The sequence below is a fragment of the Neolamprologus brichardi genome, chromosome 4, assembly GCF_056152115.1.
Source record: "Neolamprologus brichardi isolate AB-2024 chromosome 4, ASM5615211v1, whole genome shotgun sequence".
Lineage (NCBI taxonomy): Eukaryota > Metazoa > Chordata > Actinopteri > Cichliformes > Cichlidae > Neolamprologus > Neolamprologus brichardi.
In genome coordinates, this window is record NC_142107.1 from 20,951,597 (window position 1) to 20,970,669 (window position 19,073).

Genomic DNA, 19,073 nt, shown 5'->3' on the forward strand with positions numbered 1-19,073 from the left:
GATTTGGTACAGTGGGCTCACAAACATCAGCGTTGCTCTCTTTTATAGATTTTATTAGCTCAAATTTGAAAGGTTAAATTCTCAGAATTTGCTGGTGGTGAGATTAAGAGGACTATTTGCATTTCAGTTCTTGACCAAACGTCTCTATTCCACTGAGCTCAGAGTTGTTTAGGTTTTGCCACTGTTCGTGATTATATTTGGGAATCTATTTTCAGGTGGAAATGTCAAACAAAAGCAAAGGCCTTTAGAGGTCTAGAAAAAGAAGCAAAATAAAATTCAAAAACATTCCACCATAGTAAGAGGCGATAACAAATACTGCCTGGGAACATATGCACTTACATATGAGAGTTAAAAGGAATTATTACGCAGGATGTACCATTGTGTGAAACACCTCCTAATCTCTATAATGCATAATTATATATAGATAAGCTTAGATAAACGTCATCATTTCCGGCAGACAGACTTTCTTATCTTTTCTGAGTCAGGTAATCTGTTTCCTTGCACTGCTCACATCCACCATATGAAACAACAGCTGCTGGCTCTTTCATATTTACGTATATACCTCGCACACTGTTGCACTGTTCCTTTAAAGTGGCAGTTCACTCCAAACTAAACCTACATGTTTGCCTCCGTCATGTAGTGCTGTTCATACATTTGAGTGAGTCATCCAGTTTTGGAGATTTGACTGTTGACTGTAGAAATGTCTGGCTTCTGCCTGCTTTGCCTTTGATGTGCCAAAAAAGAGCCATATTAAAAAAGAAATGTCTTTTTTTGGAAGACATGCACTGGTTATTCGGGGGGAAAAATCCTCAGACCTGAGCGGCTTCATGTAGGAACCATTTTCTTTCTATGAAACAACACCTGCCAGCCAGAGGAAGCGTACAGCCAGCTAATGTTACAGCTCAGCTGAGTGTTTGCATCCTGCCACGCTTTCACAAGCGTGAGCCTCTCGTCACAGGTAGCTGCACCCTTCCCTCTGCTACGGTTGGTGTAGTTCAGTAGACAGAAAAAAAGCATCTTAAAAAATGACATCTTTTCTGTGAATTTTCAACTCTTTTTAGTTTTTTTTTTTGCCTCTACTGGAAGGTTTTGCATGATTCAAAGACCCTTTTGTGTCTTTTGCAGTACTTTAGTTAATCCTCTGTGTGAAACAAGCCTTTTTGGGAATCTTACTTTGAAGCAATCCCTCCTTTTAAGCCAACTTTTTCTTATTGGCTACTCCTTATACACAGAAGGGTTGGTGAGTAGAAAGAATATCTAAAATCAAGTCTTTAGAGACGTCTGAGGTGTCATCTAAAGCCACCATATTAAAGAAAAGGCAGTCTGTACAGCTGGACACCAAAACAATAGCTAAACAGCACTGCAAGCCACAGATAAAATATGTGTTAGATTTGGAGATTAACTAAAACCTTAAATACTATTTTGAGCAAAAAGTCGAAATGTGAAGATTAAAGCTGTCGTTTCAAGTCAAGCGACTGCCAACTCTCTACAAAAGGCTTCGTGTACATGAGTTAGTGAAATCGTACTTCAGTAATGGTTTCAGTAGCAAACACACAGTGTGGTGATAAGTATAAGGACATTGAAGAGACGCAGAAAGCTGCATCTGGTCAAAAAAAACACACAAACTTGGACAAGTTGGCCAGATTTGTACAAAATGAAATATCCGGCAATGGACAGATGCAAGGATCTCGATGTTTACAACTAGGGATGCACCGATACCGATACTGGTATTGGGTATCGGGGCCGATACTGTAAAATGTGTGTGTACTCATACTCGTAAAAGTTAACCGATACCATGAACCGATACCAACTTATTTTTATTAATCAGAGGGTGGCTTGTCATTTCTGTTGTAGTTTTTTAGATTGGCCACTAGGGGGCCAATTATTATTATATGTATAATAATACATATAATAATAACGTATAATATAATATGTTTTATAATTTTTTATATTTTATTATTTATTTAATAATAATTATTTTGTTTGTTTGTGTACAATATGGACACTCTGCAATAATTTAAAAGTTTAATTTATTCTCAAACCTAATTTGTATTTATTTTATTCCAAACAGAAGTGTTTATTTATTATTCTGAAAGCTCGAGACAGTGCCAATAGTTCAGTGATATTTTGTAAAATTACTTTGTGGAGACTCTGCAATAATTTAACAGAAGTGCTTATTTTTTACTTGAAATTTTTTTGTGGTCATTTTTATTAAGATTTTATTTTGTATCGGCAGGGAATATAATAAAACCTGTCTTCCGATTAATTGTATTTGTGTGTGTGTGTGTGGTAGAAGTATCGTTTTTTGTACTCTGTATCGGCAAGTACTCAGATCCAAGTATCGGTATCGTATCGGTTTGAAAAAATTGGTATCGTTGCATCCCTATTTACAACCCTCGTGCTATAAAAAGAATGTATGTTGTGTCACAAGACGCAATAAGACAGCCGATCAAGTCGCTTCAATAACTCTACACGTGGCATTTTGCAGAGGGCATGTCAGCCGTGGCAGCTGTTAATAATTTTTTTCCTTAATGTTGCCCTAATACTGCGTTGCACTGTAACTCTGTGCATAACACATAAGCAACTACACTTTCCACCTAAAAGTATGATAGACAAAGTAAGATTAGTAGCCGTGGCTCTTCAGCATAATGTGTAAAATTTACATTTTCTTTTTTCTTTTTTTTAACTGAATGTATCAAAAGTGTTTTCTTTGTCACAAAGAATTAACATAATTGCCCAACGTATTCTTCCTTGCAGGAAAAAGCAATCGGTACATTTGTGTCAAAGAGTTCCACCACATCCTCCCCAAAGCCACACATCGTGGTGGACAGTCCCCACTCCGATTAAAACTGTGAGTCTCTCCTGACTTCGTTCTTTCCACACCATGCTTTCTGAGCTATTATTTTCTTGTCATCAGGATATTGTAATTTGTGTCATCGCTCCGGTAGCAATAAAATATCTCCTGGAGTTCAGCTTGTAAAGTGGATGCACTTTTTATTTTTTTAATCTGAAAGTGTAGTACATATCTACAAAATGTGCAGCAGATGCTTCTCCAGACAGATTTACACTGGAAAACTAGTCAAGTCTTTAAAAGCATGACCTGACTGGAAATGTGTGATAAAGTGGAAGCTGTGGAGCTGTCAGATGGAGGAGCTGTAAGGCAGAGGCATGTGTATAATCTCGATGTTATGGGTTATATAATGCATCTCAACCCTCCTCCCTACAAACGTACAGTACTGCGTGCTGTTTATATCTTCCCTCCTTCCCCCTAACTCACACTCTTCCTTAATCTTTTTCTCCCCCCTTATTCCTTCTTTCCTCAGGTCGTCATCATCTCTACAGCTCCAGACTTTGCTTTCTTTCTTCTCATCTGTGAATAATTCTCTCCATCAAAGAAAGAGAGACGTGGAGACACTGCTAGTGTCCAACTGCTAGTGCTGTTCTGCTCCTGCTAACGAATCCTTCAACTCCTGTGCTGTCTTTACTGAGCTGGAGGGGGGAAAAATCAACTCCATCCATCACAAGCTACACTTTTGAGCATCAGACTACACATTTACAAACACATGTGGACACTTAACGGTACAGTGGGCTGAAATCAGGTGTACATTTTGGGATCTAGCGAGGAAACACCCACCCACACACACACACACACAGACAAATACACAAATACAGAGTTTGTAGTATGTGAGTAGTCCATGTGTGCTTCAGATTAGTGTAGTATTTCATCTAGAAGGAGTGTGACGTGACTCTAAAAAAAGTCAAAAGTAAGCCATCGTAGAATGGTCATTTCAAACAGGACCAAAGGTTCATGCCCTTGTACAGACTACAAAAGAAGAAAATCCTCATGTCAATATTTTTCTTTTAGTGTACAGTATATGCCGTACTGTATAGGAATACATCTCATGTAGTACTAGCAGGACGAAATATCCACCGTGGATACTCTCGGCCATTTTGGACGCCTTCTCCAGGGTTCCTACCCTCTGGTTTCAGAGTTAACTCGCTTATTTTCCCCAGAGGAAAGACGACGAGGCATCCAGTGGTCTTTATTGATGTCAGAAGAGCGAAAAATGAGGACAGACTCATTGGTCTAAGCATGTTACATAGCCTTGAAATGTGTCCCTCTCCCTCATGCTTTCTGTCACAGTCCTCATGGTGCTCGTCGGTATTTTTTAAATTATTTTGCTCCGTCATTTGTGTGAAACAGTATACATGCAACCATGCGGAAATGAGTTTATTCATGCCATTTTTTTTACGGTCCACTGAGGATGAGATGATGCGAACTATTTGATCGACACTGGCTTTCAGGCCAAATCGCCAGACTTTTCCTAATGTAGGACAAAACGGGTTCAACGAATCCTGGCTTTAGGATTGGACCAGCATCTGTTTGGAGTGCACTAGCTGGAGGATGTATCCCACACTGACGGATATCACCACTCTAATTTATTTTTCAATCATTCCAGGACAATGTGTTTTTTTTTTTTGTTGTTTTTGTTCCTCGAGCTTCAATTGACAAAATTATTAGTCCGTATCATGTCACCGACAAGACTTTAGGAGGACACACACGTCCGTGTTGCTTTTATTAGTGTGTGTTTCTGTGTTTGTGGGCGTGTTTGTTTTGTATCGTGCGTGTCTGTGCGTGTGCGTATGCCTGCGTGTCACTGTGACCTTGTGTGTGACACGTTTTTGTGCTCACCTCCTCCTTTTCCTCTTCTCCCGTGTCCTTTTCCTGTCTTGCCTCCCTCGCTCCTCGAATCCCGGCATCCACAGACTGTGAAAAGCGCGTCTTGGAGCCAACTTTGTGTTGTGTCTTTACAAGGAGCTATTTTCTGTGTGTGTATGTGTGTGTGTGTGTGTGTGTGTGAGTGAGTGAATGTGTATGTACTATACGTGCCTCATTGCACTAGGTGGGGAAACACTGTCTTTCATAGACATTAGTTTGTATTGTCTATGTCGTCTCTGAAATCAGCTGCCAATCATTCAGCCCTTCTCTCCTCTCTCACCCTTTGCCTGATGTAAGTAACTGTGTTGATTGTGTACTTTCAGTAGTTTGTGTACTGTATGTCCGAGGGAAAATCAGGACGGCGCTGGGATTGATCATTTTAATCGTTGGGTGTGTTTTGATTACATTCAAGAGAAGGAAGACAACAAAAAATAAAAGGTTTAAGGAAGAAAAAAAAACCAGATCAAGATAAATTTAGATCCCCATAAAGGCGAGACGTCGGGGAGGAGGTGTTGTGAGAAACGAGCGCTTGAAATATCTGCACTACTTGTGTAAACCGATACAGACTTTTCAAAGCCGTGTCTGTCACCACACTGTAACCTCAGCAAAACAGTACAACACCTCACTGCAGCTACTTGTATTGTTGCCATTTCAGTCTCATCCTCACGTGCACAAACACACACGTGTGTGTGTTTTGTGCGTTCAGTTTGGGGATGGGGGGGGGGTCTAGTTTTCCTTTGGATCAGTGAAGGTAGCGGGAGGTTATAATTACATCTGAAAGTATTTTGTGTTGTTTGTCAGATGGGGGGTTATTGATCAGCTTGTATAAGTAGATATGGTATTGATCCATCGGTCTAGAGGCCCCATAAACTCTCCTCCTTTCCCAGCCTCTCTCCTTCTCTCTCTGCTTGTGTCTACCCTATTTAGCCCTAGTGTTACTGCCTTGTGATAGATTGCAAAACTCATACTGGAGCCAGCACATTCCCTTATTCCCCTCCTCCCTCTGTCCGCCTACCCCCCCCCCCCCCCCCCCCCATCTAAACCCCTCCCTTTCTGTTTCTGTCTGTCTGATTACTCATTTTCTCCTCCAGCAATCCTTACCTTTCATCCTGCAACTCTCCATCACCTAACCATTTTTCCTGCTCTACCTTTTCCTCCCCAGTTCCTTCAGCTTCCTCACTCCCCCCCCCCCCCCCCCCATCTTGCCCTCTTTCTTTCTCTCTGCATATGACAACCCCACCCCACCCTTTCCGTCCTCCCCCTATTCCCCCCCTCGCTGTCTTCTCTCGTTTGTGCAGTTCCGAATGGTCATGGGGAAACATGTTTGCATGCTTATATTAACATGAATGATGTCAACTTGATGCAATGAAAATTATATAAGTGATGCTTTAAGCAAAATCTGACAAAGAACTTGATACTAATACTACTAATGACGACTAAAAGGAGATCTAGCAGATGTTTATCTCTGTGGTCGAAAACAACACTGAAGAAAAAGGATTGTTTATGCTGTATTTATCTTTCTCGAATTGGTATTCCTTTTGATTTTCATTTGTTCTTTTTATATATAATTTATTCAAGAGGTTTACTTTTTTATTGGTTAATGCTGAGTATTTCGATTGAGAGGTTAAGCCAGGGCGATCGTTTCAGTCGAGACTGCTGTACCAGGTCGCAGGATGTCTGTGAATGTGTAAGTAACAGTGTGGCTGAAGTAATGATCATGGAAATAAAGGATATGTATCATCCAGCCTCGTGTTTCTTACTTCCCTTGATGCACTGGGCTGTCGCAGATGCCAGGCAGTGTGCTACGTGCTATATATAATATACAAACTTCACAAACTTCTGAGCATTTCACATGCCCACAGTGTATATTTGCCTCAGGCATAGAAGGTAAGACCTGGATAGAGACTGCCTGAACCCTGAACTTTTTTTTATTTATTTTTTGAGTTTTCGGACTTTCAGCTGTGCATTACGTCGCATGTAATTATTCAGCCACTTTGTCATGAATTCTTTATTGTGGCCACATTTTGCCTAGATGCAACGTGGAGCACCGTCGCCTGCCCTGCGTGTGCACCCACATCTGCACTCCTACTTCTATTTTGTCTCCCTTTCTTTTAGAAAAATCACTCATATCATTTGTCATGTGGTTATTATCCCTCGTTAAAGCCCACCAGCAGCAAGCTGCACCTCCGGTGTTTCGGCAGAAAGCAGAGTGAGGAGGAAGAGGAAGCTCAGATGTGCAGAGGAATGACAGAGAAGGAGGATTAGAGGGGGGGGGGGATTAAACAAATGAAGGAGGATGAAGAGCCACAGAATGCCAGCGAGGAAGAGAACGGGAGGAGGAGGAGAACACAAATGGGAAAACCTGGAGGAGAGAGGCGATAGCTGCGTGCAGGATGTGTGGAACTGGACACAGGAGGAGGTGGAGGAGGCTAGTTCTGTATATAGACACACTCGTAAAGGGGCACCTGCAGCATACTGACAGTGTTAACAGTTCAAGAAGTGCAAAAAAACACACACACACGTGACATCGACCAGTTAGCACAGCTTTAATGGGCAACGCTCTTGTGCAAAAAATGAGAGGAGGGGCTGGGTGGGGGGGGTGCTGTCTCCATGGCAACTTTCCCACCGTGTAAAAAAAAATCATTTAGTCGGAAAGACATTTCACTCAGTTCACTGAACTGAAAGAGGCAGAGAGGAGGGAGGGGGGGAGCAAGTGAGACACTGGGTGTGGGAGTGTGTATGTGTGTGTAGCACGCTGGAGGGACAGATCTAAAGGTATCTAAAAGCTGACAGCATTGCATTAACCCTTATTGCAAATATATCTGATTATTAAACATAATGATAATGAATTCGCCTGCATCATTAAAATGTATGCAGTAACTCTGGGTGATGCTTTGGGTTTATAGTTTTCTTGACAGGGCCATCTGCATGGAGCCCAATCTTTATGTAACATGTTGAAATTCACTTTATGCCACGACATTAAACCCGTGTCTCCAGCGCGCCGGAAACCTTTACGTGACGCCCAACTTTTGCTTTCTCATTTTGAAAGTATGCCAACCACTTATTATGCCACGTATACAGTTTTTAACATTTTATTCCAACACTATAAATAATACCCGAAACCTTTCAAAATAATGAATTCAATGAATGCATGCAAGTGGAAACTTCAGCCAGCAGGGGTATTAGAGGAGCCTGCCTCTGCAGGGGAGCAGTGTATTAATACAGGAGTGAGCCCCAGGATCTGACCTTCTCTGCAAACTGCTGCCATGGAGGAACTTGTTATTCACCTGATGAGCACAAACTTATGTAAAACATCCACTGACATTAAATTGCCACATGCATGGCTTTAAATGATGAATGCTCGGGAAGTTCTGTACAAGATTAGAAACGGAGGTAAAATCCATAATTAAACTCTGTTTTATTACTTTTCATTGCTGGTCCATGATTTGACAGAAAAATGTAATTTTCTATGAAGATTTTTAAAAATACTATCAGATCTAATACTCTGGGCAGGAGTGTGTCCAGAGAGTGTGTCTAACCAAAATATAACTGAATTAATTATCTAATGACACAAATACAATTTTAATGCATTCATTTAAATATGTCTGTGTTACTCCACCTCACTATATGTTGGATCCAAATATTGCATTTTGTTCTCCATGTCATTTATTTTAAAGCTTTTAGATATGATTTTAAAACATAAATTTAAATGTTGCCTTTTTTATATGTTTTTGTTTTATTTTTTGTTTTTTAATAGTTTTTTATAGTTTAAAGTGATTTACACATTAATGAATAATTGTGATCTAACAATATAATGCCTGTGCTTCTGGAAAGGCCCCTTCCCTTTACTTCAGGCACCTTATTTATTGCTAAAACCTTTCTTAAGTCAGATTTTGACATTGCTACTTCACCACTTTGCAAAACAGTTATTCAATGCTGAAGAATTTTCAGGCTCTTTTGCAGCACATTTTTTTTATGTATTACATTGTTTCAGGTTGCACAAAAGCCTACAAATCACACCTAAGGTTTTCAACACAAATTTTTCTACATTGGATTTATTTCTGATCAAATATTACGATTTCCTGTTGGCCATTTTCCCTTCACACTCATGGAAACGCCTCTGGTAACCTATTTGTCTGGTAACCTATTTGTGTGGATGCCATTGTATCAGCATGCTGGCTGTGATTACCTGTTGTGAGGCGACCATCTGGCCCTCAGCATCCCAGCTGGGTACCAATGTCAGGAGACGGATTGTCTTTACCATACCACCTGGACCTTGCAGACATAGATAGCTACGGCACCAACTATATTTCTGATTCATATTGTATTATGTCATTCTGTGACCAAACAAGGAACATAAGAGGAAAAAAGAAAAAAGAAAACACTGTCTGGTCTTCCAAAGGCATACACAGAAAGCGGGCCTTCTGTAATTGCTTGGCAACTGCTGGCATTGTGTGTGTTGAAGTTCAAAGCAGCGAGACACACTGTATATTCCTCTGAGCTGCAGAAAGCATCAGAGTTGCAAAGTAAAGGGATGCCTACGCAGGCACATTCACACACACACACACACGAACATTCACCATCCATTCTGTCAGTTTAATTTGGCCATGATGCTCATTCAAAATAAAAAAGCGCTGTGGAGGAGCTAATGTTTGCATCCAGGGGGTAGCCTTGGGCATAAACCCTCCCTCAGATGAACTTTCTTTAGGTCGCCTGAAGTGTTCCTGCTTACTGGCGCCCGAATAGAAAAGCTGCTTGAGCCCACAGCTTGTTGCCCTCCTTAGAATTTAGGTTAAATTGATGTGGAGCATTGTTTCTGTGGGAGGGTTTGAGCTTGATTAGCTCTGAAGCGCTTTGCTGAATGCTGTGCTAAGCTGACTGACTGGCTGGCATTACCACAGGGAAGGGGATGCTATTGTTGGAGCCACAGAAGCAGCATGCCGATGTGTTACAACTACAGGTTAGCCTCTGGTGTATTGTGCAGATCTGACAGCAGTTAATGTGCCGATAGCTGCTGTGGTAATTATGTTCTTGTTTCCAGCACTGAGGTTGCAAGGGGAATGTGAAAGCCTTTTTATAGAACAAGGAAGTTATGAAACCATGAAATCCAGAAAAAAGCAACAACTAGGTTAAGAATGTCAAGCCTAAAAATCACAGACCATGCTTGGTGGTGAAGATGTTTTTCTCAGTACCATGGATTTTGTCTCGGTAGCTTTTCCTATATGTAACTTACTCTAAACATATACCGAATATAGATAAACAGTCTGACACTAAATTAAAGGAACTTTAGGTTAAAATGTGTAGCCTGCTCTCTGATAAGACCATCATCGGTTCATCATCACTAGATATTTGCTGACATCTGCTGGACGTCTGGATCAAAAGCACTTGATATCTCCAGCGTTTGTCCTCAGAACCCTTTTCGAAACACAAAAAAGAAAATAGTCTGGGTTTTTTGGCGGGGGGTTGCTGTGGCAACACTCAAAGATTTCACTTTCTGTCTCTTCAGTACTGAGCACAAGTTTGCATTAAGCAAATTAATGTGTGATTCCTGTCCTTTGCACTTCGAGAAATTTCATCTGAATGCACCTGCCATTGTTATCTGTAATAGTCAGCTGTCTGAATTTTTCTTGTGTAGATTTCAGTTTTACCCTTGGGGAAAGGCCCTCTGGCTGCCTCAGGTTGGTCATTAGATAGATTTAAGGAAAGCTAACTGGAGCCTTTCCTCATCACTCAGACACTGAAAAGCAAAGATGAGGTTTAGAAGTCCGAGCCAAGACAATATTCACTGATGACCCTGCACCACCATGCTTCATTATGTGGAGCAATATATATTGAGGGCATTTCATTTTCAGTAATTGCTTACAAGCAGCCAGATAGCAGAGACGTCTGGGCCTGCTCTGGGCACTTACACATCAGTTATGGCAATGGCAAATGTTTATGGGCCAGACGTGGTCTAAAAAGTCATGAAGTGGGTTCCACCAAGTTAAGCGTGGGCTGGAAGTGACCCAAACACTCGGAAGCGAGAAAATACCAACACTGTGTGAAGAATTGATGGCTTGACTGCTTTTTGTTTTGTTTCTTTTGTTATTGTTTTGATGTTGTTGTTGTTCTTATTCAAAATAGAACTAGATGAAATTAGCATTTAGGAAAACACCTGGACAGATTACGCTATTATAACTTTGTCTTCTGTCCCTTTTTGTTTTTTATTCTCACCTCTCCGTGCTCCCCTTTCCCACTGTCACCAAGTTCTTGGTCATAGGGGAACATCTGAATGTTGGGATTCTCTCTGTCTAATATTGTGTTAGAACACACTTGAACTGACTGTTGTTGAATTGGTGCTATTTAAATAAAAGAAACTCAAAATAAATTGGATATAATCAGGGTCTTGGCCTCCCGTAAGCCTAAGAAGACAACAAATAAATTCAACAAGGTAACTGGACTTCTTTAAGCTTGCAAAGACCCACTTATTTAGGTACATATCTGCTATGTGGGAACACACAAAAACATCTTTGACTGATGAGGACCAAAGCTATTAGTTTTGCATTTTATTTATTTATTTTATTTAGGACAGTGCATGTTAAGGAACATAAATGTAAAAAAGAAATTACATGAATGTAAACATACCAGATTATAGCCAAGGGCTAATTTCCATCTGTTGTCATTAAGCATAAAAAATAGACATAATAATTCATAAAAATTCATCATTCATTCATAATAAAAACTCCATCACCAAACTTACACATACACACCATTCTGTTCCCAAATAAAACATTAAAACTATACAACTCATACATGATCACACACTTGATTTTTCCATAACCAGTTTTATGGACAATTTTCTATTAATTAGATTTCATTTTTATTTCATTTTTATTTTGTGTTTTAAGGGAACTGGCAATGCTTTGGTTTAGTTTTTAATGTTTGGAAATGTTTAGATTTAGTTTAGTTTTCATTACTATCAGGGGTTGGTTTTAGTCTTTGTAAGGGGTATTAATGTGAATTGTTACTTTTTGTGAAACCGATATTGAAACAGTGGTTCATTTATTCTGGTATTGCTGGTTTACGAAACATCTCTAGAGCATACTTTCACGTTTTGTTTCTGATCATGGTAACCCTCATTTTTCGTTATGCTCGAAAAACGTTTTGCTTGGTTACAGTGATATTGACAGTGTATTCACACATCCAAGTTCTCCAGTCGTAAGCCAAATTTCACTGAATTACTTTTGATAATAAAGCATTATATTTTCTCAATAATGGACAGCAAGAATTGAAAATACCTTAAAACCGTGTCATCGTCTTAAAGATTTTAGTATACTTCTATAATTCTATGTGTTAGAACGGCTTGAAACCCCCTGGTATTTTGTGTTTATGGTAATTCCCAAGTTGTATCGTTTTCGTTTATTTTCCTTCTACTCATTTCGGTGTTCTTGACAACCTGATGTATGCCATGTTCTGCTTTGTTGTTATTAATAAAGTTTTTTTTTTTTTAGATTCTTGGACTCTTGTGGGCGTGTCGTTTCGTCACTTCCGCCAAAAATACAATAAATGCTCACGCTAACTGTGCTGTCTAATTCAAGTTAATTTTTAAAGTTACAGTTTGGTCCAACCGGTTCAGCGGTTCGTCGGACAGCCACAGTCCATCAGGTCAGTCTACATCACTTAACAGCTTGAAAAAGGCTTGTTAATTGGGTTATTTGAACTATATTAGCTTGAATCGCTCACTGACGTTTGCTATGCTAGCTAACGCTAAAACGAAAGCTGTGCGCACTTCAGCTGTTGTTGACTTCTTTAACTTGCGTTTAACCTCCCCTTGGCGATAATGTCGATTAGCAATATTAATTATGGATTAATGATTAGCGACTAGAGTACCAGCTAGGTTTTTAGGTCCTACCTTTAAAACTGGAGCGCACAGCTATCGCAGCAAACATCTGATATTTTATCACCGGTTTAAAACACACAAACAAAAAGAAACAAAAAAGAAAACATTTCCCGCAAGTGTGCTACACTGAAAAACACAAGTGCTGTTTTTGTTTTTCTTTGAGAAAGAATATAAAACTGTTACAGCTTCACAGAGGTGAAGTCGAATGCTTCCATCGTACTGTAGCTGCTGGGTGTCCCTGAAATCACTATCTTACATTGGGGTGTTTCAGCTCAGAGTGATTTACTTGTGTACCTGACAAAACAGAAACGCAAAAAAGCAAATAACATAGATAATCGAGCTCGAATTAAGGTAAGAAATCAAACAGGAAATTAAACAAGGTAACAAAGATGGTATCCCAAAATTTGAAGCTGTTCATATGGACTTTGCGTTTTCAGTTGGAGAAACGTTTCGTCAGGTTATAAACAGTGCATTTGCATATTGACTAAAACTAACACCACTGGTGACTATTGGTTTGTGGGGTCAGTACTGTACTGTTTAAGCCATGGGTAGCTTACTCAATAGCTGGAAGTATATATTTCTTTCTTAAAGATTCAAAGTTATGGTACAAGGTTCGCTGTCTCTTCATTGACAAACACAACATCAGCTGTGACTGAAGAAGTCACTTTGATGAGTGATGAAATGTTTTTCCCACTGAAAACGCTATGTCCAGATGAACACAATCAACTTTTTGGGATTTACTTACCTGGATGATTCAGCATGCATCAAGACACTAAAGATAGTAGTTCCAATAAGAAGAAGACAATATTAAAAAATTAAAATGTAATGCTTTCTAAATAAATATATATGAAATGTGCAGTGAATTAACATGCTTTTGCTTTTGTTTAGTTTTAAAGGAAAATAAACAAGCACAACTTGATTGATACTGTTGTCCTGACTTTTGAATAGGGGTTTAAATTGTAGCCCAATGTGTCTGTCTTCTCACTGTGCTGCAGAGTATATGTACAGATCATAATAGATGCCATAAATACTACAAGGGCAGACGCTTTTCTTTCCAAGCTCCTTAGACCACAAGGGCCTTTCATCCACGTTTTAACAAAAGTGATTTTTAGAATTGTTTTGTCATTTTCAATGTCAATTATAGCTTTTTATGATTATATTATGAATTATATTTAGTGAATCAAGATTTAAGAATATCAGAAATGCATTAAAATAGAAAGGTAGGTAAGAGGCTTCAAGTTACATGTACCAAATCCTGCCAATGCTGGTGATGAAGAATCAGAATCAGAAAGGGTTTTATTGCCAAATGTTGAGCAGGTTTACAACATTAGGAAATTGCTGCAGTACTTAGTGCAAACATACTGTCATATAACGCTTAAATAGACATAAAAATAAGAATTAAAAGATGAAATCAGTCAGACTACATTTATTTTATTTCTTTTAACCAAGAAATATTTTTCACACCTAATTTTGGTTTTTATTGTAGTTTCTTTTTTTTTTCTAACTATGATAACCTTCTCCTCTGTATCTAGATCTATGGTGGCAGGTTCGGCACTCATGGAGCCATCCAGTAAACCTGGGCCCAACCAGGTGGCTGATGTGGTGTTTGTCATTGAAGGGACAGCGAACCTTGGACCATACTTTGAATCTTTAAGAAAAAATTACATACTTCCAGCTATTGAGTGAGTATCTAAAGCTACCCATTATTTCCTAACTCATTAATGTCATGTAGCCATGAATTAATTTTATTTCATTCACCACAGGTATTTTAATGGAGGGCCTCCAGCAGAAACAGATTTTGGTGGAGATGTGAGTGTTGCTGTAACTCCTGTTTTCTATCTTTTTAACCGCTTATCCAACTTAAGGTTGGGCTAAAACCTTTCCCAGCTGACATAGGGCAAGAGGCAAGGTACACTGTAGACGGTCTAATCTCTGCTTTTAATGCTTTAGCTTGCATTCCCTGTCACTGTTTGCTGAAATTCGAATATGTTTTTTGAATTCTTTGGATAATTTATTATTACTATTTTATTTTTTCTAGTACGGGGGCACACAGTATGGCCTTGTGGTCTTCAACACAGTGGACTGCGCTCCGGAGTCATATGTCCAGTGTCACGCGCCAACCAGCTCAGCCTTCGAATTTGTCTCCTGGATCGACAACATCCAGTAAAAACTATTTCCCTATTACACCTTTTAAACTGCCCCTTTGTTCTGATCATGAAGAGAAATCATAGAAAATCACACCTTTTTTCCCACACAGGTTTATGGGAGGTGGAGCAGAAAGCTGCAGTCTGATTGCAGAGGGACTTTCTGTGGCCTTGCAGCTTTTCGATGACTTTAAGAAAATGAGGGAGCAGATGTAAGCCTGTGTTTTCTTCATTGATAAAACAAACCTAGAGGCAGAATCTTTTCATCCAAGGTAACTTGGTAAAAGGCAGTGAGAAGCAAATTTTGGCACTCGCTTAAAAGAACATATTCTTCTCTTTTCCAGCTCCATGTTTGTATTGGGCCTACCAGAGTAGCTTTTTTAGAATAGCAAGTTCAAACAAGCTGTTTTAGCTGCCTCGTCTCAGTTCAATAATCCTTATTTTTCTTATATTTGATCCCGTCAGTTCATCTTCTTTCTGAAACAACATGTTTTAGCATCATTCCCTGTAATTTTAACCCGTTTTCTCTGATTGGCTCCCTCTTCAAAATACCTGCTTAAAATGGCAAATGGGTGGGGCCTCATTGCTCTCGGTGTCTATGATGAATATATTCAGGATGTCTGCTGTTATTAACATTATTATGAGACAAAAATAGAAAAAATCTGAGCTTTCACCTCACACAAATTACACTGACATAAACTGACCTCATTTTCAAAACCATATGTAACTTTGGTTATATAGATGAACATTCACCAAATTAATGGTAAAGGAAAAGTATAATAGGTTCTCTTTAAGAGGCAAAACCATGATTGAATCGTTATAATAAAAGTCTTCCTTTATCCCCAAAATAACTGGGTCGTCTTGCTAAAATCATCTTTAAAACGTTTCTAATATCTCATGAAATTCAAGTAAAAAGAGAAAAACAATTACAACAACGCCCGTTTTCTTCTTTGAATTGGCTTAGTAGTGATGAAAATCTAAACTTGTATGTCTCTCCCTCTTTCTGTGTGCTGCTGCAGAGGTCAGACCCACAAAGTGTGCGTGCTGCTGTGTAATTCCCCTCCTTACCTGCTTCCTGCTGTGGAGAGTGTCAGCTACACCGGCTGCACAGCAGACAGCCTGGTCAAAATCATCAGAGATGTAAGTAAACACAGATTTTGTCCTCAGTAGATACTTGGAGGACAGGCTGGCTTTTTTTGGTGAAGGTTATTTTTACTGGGTTAGATATAATCATAGTATTAACCTTGATATATATTTGTTGTTTTTTGTTTTTTTTAGAGAGGAATTCATTTCTCTGTTGTGGCTCCTCGGAAACTGCCCCCTCTAAGGGCTTTGTTTGAACGTGCGTCACCAGTAGGGGGGGCAGTTGAATCTCTTCCTGACTACAGTCAAGATCCCTTCCACATGGTCCTAGTCAGAGGCATCTCGCTTCCTGGTGAGAAAACTATGCCTCATCCACTTGTAGCACATGTTTTTTTTTGTTTTTATTTTTTGCTCTTATACTAAAGATATGTTGTGGAACAATAAGCCTTGATGAATTTTCAATTTTAAGTCTTCTTTGATACACAGGGATATGTAAAGGTATTTGGACTCATGTTAAAGCCTTAGCTTTTACACCTTGGGTGCCATCGTGCTGGTTATCGGCTGGAGGAATTGCTCTTATTTAGATTTGAGAATGGACTGCTAAGTTGTCCGCTTGGTTGGAACTGTAGTTTTGGCACTTTGACATTTTTAGCCCTGCAGGTTGATGTTTAATACAGAAAGTAGACGAGTGTACAATGCTGTGAAAAAACAATTTGCCTTCTTGTTTTGTACATATTTGTCACATTTACGTGTTTCACCTTTTCAAAACATTTTTAATATTAGTCAAAGATGATCAAAGCAAAATGCAGTTTTAGAATGAGGATTTCATTTATTAAGGGAAGAAAAGTTATCCAAACCTACCAGACCTTATGTGGGGAAAAAAGTTCTTTCCTCCCTTGTTAAGTCATGAATTAACTGAGTAATCACATTTTTTGAAAGCTGAGTTCACTTTTATTGGCCAAACCCAGGCCTAGACTCTGGTGAACCATGCTGCGCGCCATTAGCCACAAATTAAAAAAACAGTGGTGAACATAACCAGGAGTGGCCAGCCTACAAAAATTACTCCAAGAGAGCATGAACGACTTATTTAGGTTACAAAAGGACCCAAAACAACATCTAAAGAATTGCAGGCTCGACTTGCTTCAGTTACGGTCGTGGCTACACTTATGATTCAACAAAAAGAAAGAGACGTGGCAAAGTGGGATAATTGTAAGGTGAAAACCAATGCTGACCAAATAGAGCACAAAGGCTCATCTCACGTTTGGTAAAAAATGTCTTGATGAACCCCAGGAGGAAAAATACAACTGGCATAAAACTAACATGGCATTTCATAAAAGGAACCTCATACCAACAGTCAAACATGGTGGTGGTAGTATGATGCTGCTTCAGGACCAGGATAACTTTCAAAATTTGAGGAACTATGTATTCTGCTCTCTTCCTGAAAATCGTGAAGGAGAACGTCTGACTATCAGTTCGTACCCTGAAGGTTATGCAGCAGAAAGTGATCTGAAACACCTCACTTGTCATCAGCATGGACAATGGCGATGACAACTTGCATATTAACAATCACGAAATTGAGCTCACAACCATCAATGGTGCTAGTTTTTGTCATAATGCAACTATACCATTTAGAAGTTTGGGGATACCTGCTGTTAGCGGAAACTCAAGAAGTTCCCACTAAATTCAGACGAACAGAATGAACTTTCTGGGTTTTCCTTACCTCGATGATTGAGCATGTATTAAAATACACCAGTCACTCTGCTACTGAATGGCTAAAAAAAAAACAGTGCAAAATGAAGTTTCTGGAGTGGCCTAGTTGAAGTCTAGACTTAAATCCATCAGAAATGCTTTGGCATGACTCCCATGCTGCTGAATTTAAAAAAAAAAAAAAAAAAAAAAAAAAAAAAAATCTACATTTATCACAAATGATTAATTTCAGATCTTCCTGCCAAGGGTGCCACAACCAGTTATTAAGTTTAGTTTTTCACTCAGAGCCAGGTTTGAATAGCTTTTTCCCCCTAATAGATGACATCATCTTTTAAAAACTGCATTCTCTATTTCTTCTGGTTATTTCTGTCTAATTTTAAAATTACTGAAACATGACTGTAACTTTGTACATCACAGTTTATGAATCATCCATTTATATAAGATTTTTATTTCACTCTGAGCTCTTCTTTATTTGTAATTCTTAAAGGAATTTCTAAAGACTTAGCTACTATTCAAGGTTACTCCGACGCATCTCTGTGATCAGAGTCATAAATACATGTCATGCTTCCAGTTGTCAGAAGTGCAAAACGGAACAAAAAAAACGCTTGTACCTTTTCAACTGGACTTCACTAAACAATGGGTGATGTCCTGATGGCTGCAGCCATCTTTTATGTACAGTCTATGAGCTTATCTCCCCGTCTCTTTCTAGTTTCTGCAGGTGGAGGACCTGGGCCGCACAAACCTGTCATCCCTCCTCCGGTGCTGGCTAGTAGTCAGCCTGTTGTTGGAACTCCACAGCCCCCTCCACCAATAAACACAACCCCTCCTTATCAGGTAATGGGCAAGCAGCCATATAGTGTAAAGCTGGCTGGAGACTAATTCGTGCTGCCTGCTTTTGGCTCTGTTTCAGACAGCAGTGCTTATGTTTCTTCCCTTAAAACTTTTACCAAGCATTGTCTTCCTTTAATCTGCCCGCTGACAGAATACGCCTCTGACTGCTGCTCAGGTGGCTGCACAGATGGTCATGGAGGCAGCCAACAACCAGAAGAGTCGCTGTGAGTTACCAGAGGGCTCTTTGTGAACAATTTATACTAGCCAAGCTTTTACTTGCAGTGTGTCTGTGTTTACATAGACCATGTGTGATTATGCCTTGGTGTTTAACCCTACAGCATATTTATATATGATATTGTTCAGATTTATGCTTTTTTTTTTTTTTTTTATGTCCGTCTTGTCTTTTTATGCCTTCTTTCCTTCCTTCAGTCCCAGGAATGGGCCAAGGGCCTCCATTTCCCAGTCACCCTGTAGTCAAGCCCATTCAGCCGAGCTTATCAACAGTGAGTACGGTAAATACGCCAATCCAACCAGTTACTCCCAATCAGCAGCCAGTCCCACCCCCAGGACAGCCAGTGCCCACCCAGCCGCCACAGCCACTCCCTCAGCAGCCACAACCCTCTGGAAATCAGACCACGCAACCATCTGCAGCGCCCGCTATGGTAATTTCTGTCACTGTAGCATTTCTGTTTCACTTTTTTCGACTTCC

General features: G+C 39.6%; 2 protein-coding genes across 5 annotated transcripts in view; both read left to right on the forward strand.

Moving 5' to 3' along the window:
* Positions 1-5,737, forward strand: part of syt3 (synaptotagmin III) — a 48,714-nt gene extending 42,977 nt beyond the window's left edge. Inside the window, exons 12-13 of the mRNA XM_087840026.1 lie at positions 2,758-2,851; positions 3,324-5,737. Of these exons, the coding sequence (XP_087696152.1) occupies positions 2,758-2,847 (90 nt within the window). The 3' untranslated portion in view covers positions 2,848-2,851; positions 3,324-5,737. The remainder of the gene's footprint in view (positions 1-2,757; positions 2,852-3,323) is intronic.
* A 6,468-nt stretch (positions 5,738-12,205) lies between these two features.
* The window catches only part of med25 (mediator complex subunit 25), a 33,284-nt gene continuing 26,416 nt past the window's right edge, over positions 12,206-19,073 (forward strand). For 3 of the 4 annotated variants that reach the window (XM_087840045.1, XM_087840047.1, XM_087840046.1), the window contains exons 1-10: positions 12,206-12,364; positions 14,132-14,281; positions 14,363-14,408; positions 14,638-14,762; positions 14,857-14,955; positions 15,763-15,883; positions 16,022-16,178; positions 18,243-18,367; positions 18,516-18,588; positions 18,794-19,026. In XM_087840045.1, the coding sequence (XP_087696171.1) occupies positions 14,136-14,281; positions 14,363-14,408; positions 14,638-14,762; positions 14,857-14,955; positions 15,763-15,883; positions 16,022-16,178; positions 18,243-18,367; positions 18,516-18,588; positions 18,794-19,026 (1,125 nt within the window). In that variant the 5' untranslated portion in view covers positions 12,206-12,364; positions 14,132-14,135. Of the gene's footprint in view, positions 12,365-14,105; positions 14,282-14,362; positions 14,409-14,637; positions 14,763-14,856; positions 14,956-15,762; positions 15,884-16,021; positions 16,179-18,242; positions 18,368-18,515; positions 18,589-18,793; positions 19,027-19,073 lie in introns of those variants that run through there. The other variant, XM_087840044.1, reaches the window with a different exon arrangement.